At 62.7% G+C, this 6,923-nt stretch overlaps 1 protein-coding gene across 1 annotated transcript in view; it reads right to left on the bottom strand.

Annotated features, from left to right (window-relative positions):
• Nucleotides 1–1,030: 1,030 nt before the first annotated feature.
• Nucleotides 1,031–6,923, bottom strand: part of ARHGAP44 (Rho GTPase activating protein 44) — a 6,862-nt gene continuing 969 nt past the window's right edge. Inside the window, exons 3-13 of the mRNA XM_031062706.1 lie at nucleotides 6,649–6,766; nucleotides 4,778–4,846; nucleotides 4,622–4,703; nucleotides 4,323–4,450; nucleotides 3,761–3,872; nucleotides 3,282–3,363; nucleotides 2,887–2,967; nucleotides 2,691–2,804; nucleotides 2,367–2,458; nucleotides 1,984–2,164; nucleotides 1,031–1,172 (exon numbers count right to left, since the gene is read on the bottom strand). Of these exons, the coding sequence (XP_030918566.1) occupies nucleotides 1,031–1,172; nucleotides 1,984–2,164; nucleotides 2,367–2,458; nucleotides 2,691–2,804; nucleotides 2,887–2,967; nucleotides 3,282–3,363; nucleotides 3,761–3,872; nucleotides 4,323–4,450; nucleotides 4,622–4,703; nucleotides 4,778–4,846; nucleotides 6,649–6,766 (1,201 nt within the window). The remainder of the gene's footprint in view (nucleotides 1,173–1,983; nucleotides 2,165–2,366; nucleotides 2,459–2,690; nucleotides 2,805–2,886; nucleotides 2,968–3,281; nucleotides 3,364–3,760; nucleotides 3,873–4,322; nucleotides 4,451–4,621; nucleotides 4,704–4,777; nucleotides 4,847–6,648; nucleotides 6,767–6,923) is intronic.

Genomic DNA, 6,923 nt, shown 5'->3' on the forward strand with positions numbered 1-6,923 from the left:
ATTCATAAGAGGGCAGAAGCTTTGGCGGGGGCGGGGGAGCGGCGCGGGAGCCCCCGTGGTGCCGAGCCCCCCCGCTCGTCCCACGGCACGACCCTCTCGGGGCTGCCCCTCCCCGGGTGTGAGCACCCCGGCCCGGCTCTGCTTCCCTTTTGGGGCAGAAAAGCGCGATTTAGGCGCTTTCTCCCACATGGGCTGTGCAGATTAAACTCGGGCTCAGACCTTGGGCACACGAAGGTCTCGGAGAGCGCTGGGCTTCCCCAGGACTTTCTCTGCACCTTCCTGCAGCACCTCCAGCCCGAATTCCACTAGAGCCCAGTGACAGCCGGGCAAGGCGCCCTCAGGAAAACCCCTGAAGGCGGCACGGTTCTCACAGGAATGGCAGGATGGGGGTGTGGCTGCGGGGATGCTGAGAACCCTCTCCTGCTGCCCTGGGACTCTGCTCCTCTCCGGGGATGCAGAGCATCCTCTCCTGCTGCCCTGGGACTCTGCTTCTCTCTGGGATGCTGAGCGTCCTGTCCTGCTGTTCCCGGGACTCTGCTCCTCTCCAGCATTCTGTCCTGTCCCGGGACTCTGCTCCTCTCCGGGGATGCTGAGCATCCTGTCCTGTCCTGTCCTGTCCTGTCCTGTCCTGTCCTGCCCCTGGGGCTCTGCTCCTCTCTGGGGATGCAGAGCATCCTCTCCTGCTGAGGTTGTTTCCTGCTGGCCTCTCTCGCGGGGACGATGCCCGGCTCGGGGACAGGAGGAGGTGCCGGTGTCCTTACCTTGTCCGCTCGGCTGCCGGGGGGAAGCCGAAGCTGGTGGGAGGCGGGGAGGGCGTTGCTGAAATCTCCGGGGACTGCTCGGGAATGGGCGAGTGGGGCGTGGGGGGCAGCTCGGCGGGCGGGGCCCAGCACCTGCCTGGCAGGAGGGCACCGCCAGCACCACCCCCGACTCCTTCAGGGTCCCTAAAAACGCCTCTTCCAGCGGGAAACTGCTGGGAATGAAACTACAAGGCAATGGGGCTGGGGGGGCAGTGTGGGATGGGTTTGTGTCACCCCCCGGCCACCTCTCCCTTCCTGGAGAACCAGCAGGCACCAGCACCCACCCAGCACCCTGCCAGCACCCTCCCAGCACCCTCCCAGCACTCTGCCAGCAGCCTGCAGAGGATACAGTACCTTTGGATTTTCCTAAGGCTGCATGGGCAGAAATAAACCATTATTAAAGTGAAAACCCCCTAAAACTGCACAGTGCACAGGGGCAGAGATCACTGCTGGGCAAAGGGGCTGTGAGGCTGAGGGGCTTCGAGAGAGGGGGCAGGGGGGTTGAGCAGGGACCAGGCTGTGGCAGTGGTGGGACAGCTTGGAATACCCTCTGGAAATGGGGACATTTTGGGATGGGCAGAGTCCTGGGGCGTTTTCTGGAGCCCACTCGACTGTTTGAAGTCCCTGTGAGGTGTGATGGAGGGGGGACATGCACAGACTGGAAATGGGCAGCTTTCCCCTGGAGCAAATGCTGCAGACTTCGAGGACACCAGGACACCTGTGTCTGCCATGGCACAGCCCCAGTGTCACCCCATGGGCCACCCCACTCCCATCTGCAGTGGGCTGGGGGCAGGCATGGAGCCCTGGGCTCACCTGAGCCCCCCCGAGAGCCTGGCATGGAAATCAGGGGGTCCCTGCACCCTGGGACCACCCAACCTCCACCAGCTCAGTGCCACCCACCCCAAGGTGACGCTGAGCATCCTCCCCAGCTGCCCCTGGGGTGGTGTCAGGGCCGCCCACTCCTGTCCCCAGTGTCGCTATCCATCCTTCTTACAGAACCTCAGTGTCATTCTGTCTGTCCTACCCATCCTTCTTACAGAACCCCAGTGTCATTCTGTCTGTCCTACCCGTCCTTCTTACAGAACCCCAGTGTCATTCTGTCTGTCCTACCCGTCCTTCTTGCAGAACTCCAGCATCATGCTGTCTGTCCTACCCAACCCCAGCGTCCTGCTGTCTGTCCTACCCGTCCTTCTTGCAGAACTCCAGCATCATGTTGTCGGTGGCCACGCTGAGCGGGCGCCGCGCCTGCTCGTGCTGCCGGCGCTCACCGTGCTCCATGTCAGGCGAGGGCATGGAGCTGTAGTTGGCATTGTGGTTCACATGCAGGGGGCTGCCGTAGTTCCCCGTCACGTTGAACTCGATCTCTGGGGGGCACAGAATGGAGGGAGGGGTGTGCTCAGGGAGGGGAGGGACTGGCAGTGCTGGCACTGCTGGGATGGGCTCGGTGCCGTGCCAGAGCCCTGTCTGAGCCCCAGCAGCAGAGGGGGCTGGCAAACCAAACCTGGAGCTCTGAACCTGCTCCCTGGGAGGTGCCAGGAAGGCCAGCTGTCCCCAGGCATGCCCTACCTCCCGGGAAGAACCAGTCTGCATGCTGGATGAGAGGCTCGATGATGCCCACGATCTGCAGTGACAGCGTCGTCATCATCTCCGTCATGTTCCTGCAGGGGACGGCAGCTCAGCAACCCTCCAGGCCAGCAGGGCACCAGCAGGATCCTAGCAGTGTTCCCAGCAGGCTCCCAGCAGGATTTGCAGCAGGATCTGCCCCTCAGCCCTCACCCAGTGGGATTCCCAGTGGGATCCCCAGCAGTTTTCCCAGCAGGATCTGCCCCTCAGCCCTCACCCAGCAGTTTTCCCAGCAGGATCTGCCCCCAGCCCTCCCCCAGCGCTCACCCCTCGGCCTGGGGCCACAGCAGGTTGGGTCCCAGCACGATGGCCACGTTGCTCGGGGTCATTTTGTTGATATCCTGGTACTCAGTCAGCTTGGCCAGGAATTTAATCACATACCTGGAGAGCAGATCCCAAAGGGGTCAGGGCATGGGCCACACCCTCTGTGTCCCCTCTCTGTGTCCTGCTGGCCCAGGCTCACCTGATGTTGTTGTAGTTGGCTTTGGGCAGCTTCTCGCAGGCATTCCAGAGAGCCTGCAGCCGTTTCTCCTGCTCTGGGATGCTGCAGGGAGGGGAGAGGGTGTTATCCCCCATCCCCACCCTGCCCTCGGGCTGTGGACCCCACCAGCCCCACTCCTGGGGACCCTGTGAGACCCCCAGGCTGCCACCAACATTATGGAAGCAAATAAAGTCCCAAAACCTGTCCCAAGGAGAAGGAATCCCCTTGGATTTCCTCTCAGCACTCCATGGCTCTCAGAGCCCAGAGGAAGGATCCCAAATGCTGTGAACCGTGCCAGCAAAAGCCCAGAGCACCCCTGGGGACCCAGGCTGTCCCTGCCCGTGCCACTGAGGAAAGGGGGGATGTCCCAGACTCACTTGGAGGCCTGGATCCACTCCTCGTACAGCTCGAAGGTCATCAGGGGCTCGGGCAGCTCCCGCAGGTAGGACTTGAGGGCTCCTGTGGCACACAGGGGACACAGGCATTGGCACTGCAGGTGGCACTGGCTGTCGGGCACCAAGCTGTTTTGCTCCTGGGCATTTGGACCCTCATCCCCCCAGCCGCCCACCCTGGCACCCTGCAGCCCCTCTGAGCTCCTTCCCTCTGCCTGGCAGCACCTCTCTGGGGCAGCCACTGCCCCCACTTTGTGTCACCCGCCCGCTCACTGAGGGGACACCCTGCCCCATTAGCCAGGCCATTCATTAATGACAAAATTAATTGAACAAAATCAGAGCCAGCATCAAGCCCTGGACTGCGCCACTGGTTCTGCTCTCCAGCTGGACTTGGTGCCACTGATCCCCCTCTGGGTGCCCTTGGGGGGTGCCTGGAGGGCCCCCCCCGCCCCGAGGAGCCCCACCTGCGATGGCATGGGGGTCAGCTGAGTACTCCTGCACGTCCACCACGCAGCAGTCCAGGGCAGCCTTGAGCTTCTTCAGCTTGGAGGCCGAGGGAGCCACTCGGAAGAGACCCTGGGCAGAGGACAGTGTTGGGGACACCTGTGACCCCTTCCGTCATGCCCAGCAAGGGGTGGACATGGGACCCACCCCCTCCTGCATCCCCAAATCCAGCAGCACCCACCTCCTCCTGCATCCCCAAATCCAGCAGGACCCACCTCCTCCTGCATCCCCCACCCCAGCAGGACCCACCTCCTCCTGCATCCCCCATCCCAGCAGCTCCCACCTCCTCCTGCATCCCCCATCCCAGCAGGACCCACCCCCTCCTGCATCCCCAAATCCAGCAGCACCCACCTCCTCCTGCATCCCCCATCCCAGCAGGACCCACCTCCTCCTGCATCCCCCATCCCAGCAGCACCCACCTCCTCCTGCATCCCCAAATCCAGCCGGGACCCACCTCCTCCTGCATCCCCAAACCCAGCAGGACCCACCTCCTCCTGCATCCCCAAATCCAGCAGGACCCACCTCCTCCTGCATGCCACATTCCAGCAGCATGGTGACACAGGCCTCCACGGGAAAGGCGATCTCCCTCCCGCTGACAGCCAGGTGCTCCTCCAGGGGCTTCCCAAAGGAAGGCTTCTCCATCCACGCCTCTGTGACGGGCAGAGGGGGCAGAGGAGAGGGAGGGTGGTGCCAGATCCAGCAGCCCCTCCCCAGAAGGCCCTTGGGTCACAGTTTTGGCAGCAAATACTCTGAATGGGTGTTGTTAGGAGAACAGGCCATCACAGGATTTCACAGGCAGGGACAGACCTGTGGGCACTCACCCTGCTGGGCTTTGATCTGCGGCAGGAAATTCTGCAGGAGCGCCAGGGATTTGCGGTGGTACTCGGCCTGCACCTCGATCAGCTGTGGGGACACAGCACCAGGCTCACTGCACTGCTGGGACAGGGACAGCGACAGCCCGCGGGGGTGGCACTTACAGTTTGAAAATAGTTTGCATAGTCGACTTCTTTGGCCACAAAATTGTACATGTCAGCCGAGAGCTGGTCCTGCGGGGGCAGAGGTTATGTCACTGTCCCTGCCCTGGTGCCACCAGCAGGGAGCAGCTCAGTCCAGCAGGAGCCAGGGTGGCACAGGGTTAGGGCTGGTGTGTCAGGGGAGCTCAGGGGAGCTCAGCTCCCTCACTGCAGCCTGAGCAGGGCCCAGACTCCCCCAAAGTGCACAAAGAAGGGAGATTGTACTCCCGGTTATCCCAGGGAAGGGGTGAAAGTCCTCTTAGTGCTTGAAAATGACAGACATCAATGACTCAGCACAGAGAAGGTGAAGAAATGTCTCTGCCAGTGCCAAGGTTGGATGAACCCAGCGCTGAGCTCTGCCCTGGCTGATGAACCCAGTGCTGAGCTCTGCCCTGGCTGATGAACCCAGTGCTGAGCTCTGCCCTGGCTGATGAACCCAGTGCTGAGCTCTGCCCTGGCTGATGAACCCAGTGCTGAGCTCTGCCCTGGCTGATGAACCCAGTGCTGAGCTCTGCCCTGGCTGATGAACCCAGTGCTGAGCTCTGCCCTGGCTGATGAACCCAGTGCTGAGCTCTGCCCTGGCTGATGAACCCAGTGCTGAGCTCTGCCCTGGCTGATGAACCCAGTGCTGAGCTCTGCCCTGGCTGATGAACCCAGTGCTGAGCTCTGCCCTGGCTGATGAACCCAGTGCTGAGCTCTGCCCTGGCTGATGAACCCAGTGCTGAGCTCTGCCCTGGCTGATGAACCCAGTGCTGAGCTCTGCCCTGGCTGATGAACCCAGTGCTGAGCTCTGCCCTGGCTGATGAACCCAGTGCTGAGCTCTGCCCTGGCTGATGAACCCAGTGCTGAGCTCTGCCCTGGCTGATGAACCCAGTGCTGAGCTCTGCCCTGGCTGATGAACCCAGTGCTGAGCTCTGCCCTGGCTGATGAACCCAGTGCTGAGCTCTGCCCTGGCTGATGAACCCAGTGCTGAGCTCTGCCCTGGCTGATGAACCCAGTGCTGAGCTCTGCCCTGGCTGATGAACCCAGTGCTGAGCTCTGCCCTGGCTGATGAACCCAGTGCTGAGCTCTGCCCTGGCTGATGAACCCAGTGCTGAGCTCTGCCCTGGCTGATGAACCCAGTGCTGAGCTCTGCCCTGGCTGATGAACCCAGTGCTGAGCTCTGCCCTGGCTGATGAACCCAGTGCTGAGCTCTGCCCTGGCTGATGAACCCAGTGCTGAGCTCTGCCCTGGCTGATGAACCCAGTGCTGAGCTCTGCCCTGGCTGATGAACCCAGTGCTGAGCTCTGCCCTGGCTGATGAACCCAGTGCTGAGCTCTGCCCTGGCTGATGAACCCAGTGCTGAGCTCTGCCCTGGCTGATGAACCCAGTGCTGAGCTCTGCCCTGGCTGATGAACCCAGTGCTGAGCTCTGCCCTGGCTGATGAACCCAGTGCTGAGCTCTGCCCTGGCTGATGAACCCAGTGCTGAGCTCTGCCCTGGCTGATGAACCCAGTGCTGAGCTCTGCCCTGGCTGATGAACCCAGTGCTGAGCTCTGCCCTGGCTGATGAACCCAGTGCTGAGCTCTGCCAAGGTTGGATGAACCCAGTGCTGAGCTCTGCCAGGTGGGTTACCAGGGAATGGGAGCCCCTCCAGCCCCGGGGGATGTGGAGGATCCCGGGGATGTCCTGCCTGGCTGGGGAGCATCACCCCCAGCCCCTGGGCTGTGTTTGGGGCCCAGAGGAGGGGCAGCACAGGCAGGGCAAGGAAGGTGCAGAGTGGGCTGAGAGGAGAGGCTGCAGCTTTCCCCAGGGGCTGGGAGCCCACAGACCCCTCGGCCGGGGGCAGCCCCCTACCCTGCAGATCTCCACTCTGTTGGCCGCCTCCTCCATCTCCTCCCTGAGAGCGTCGGCTTTGGCCCCCGAGGGCTGCAGGTTGCTGGCCAGACCCGAGGACTTCACCGACTGCTGCCACCTGCAGAGGGACAGGGACAGTCGGGACCTGGCCCCGTCCCAGGGCCCTGCAGGGCCACCGCGGTCCCCAGGGCTGAGGAGCACAGAGGTGATCCCAGTCCAGCTGGGACTGAGCCCCCTCCCAACCACAGCCCACAGCCCTGCACACAGCAGGGAAG

The sequence above is a fragment of the Geospiza fortis genome, unplaced genomic scaffold, assembly GCF_000277835.1.
Source record: "Geospiza fortis unplaced genomic scaffold, GeoFor_1.0 scaffold485, whole genome shotgun sequence".
NCBI lineage: Eukaryota > Metazoa > Chordata > Aves > Passeriformes > Thraupidae > Geospiza > Geospiza fortis.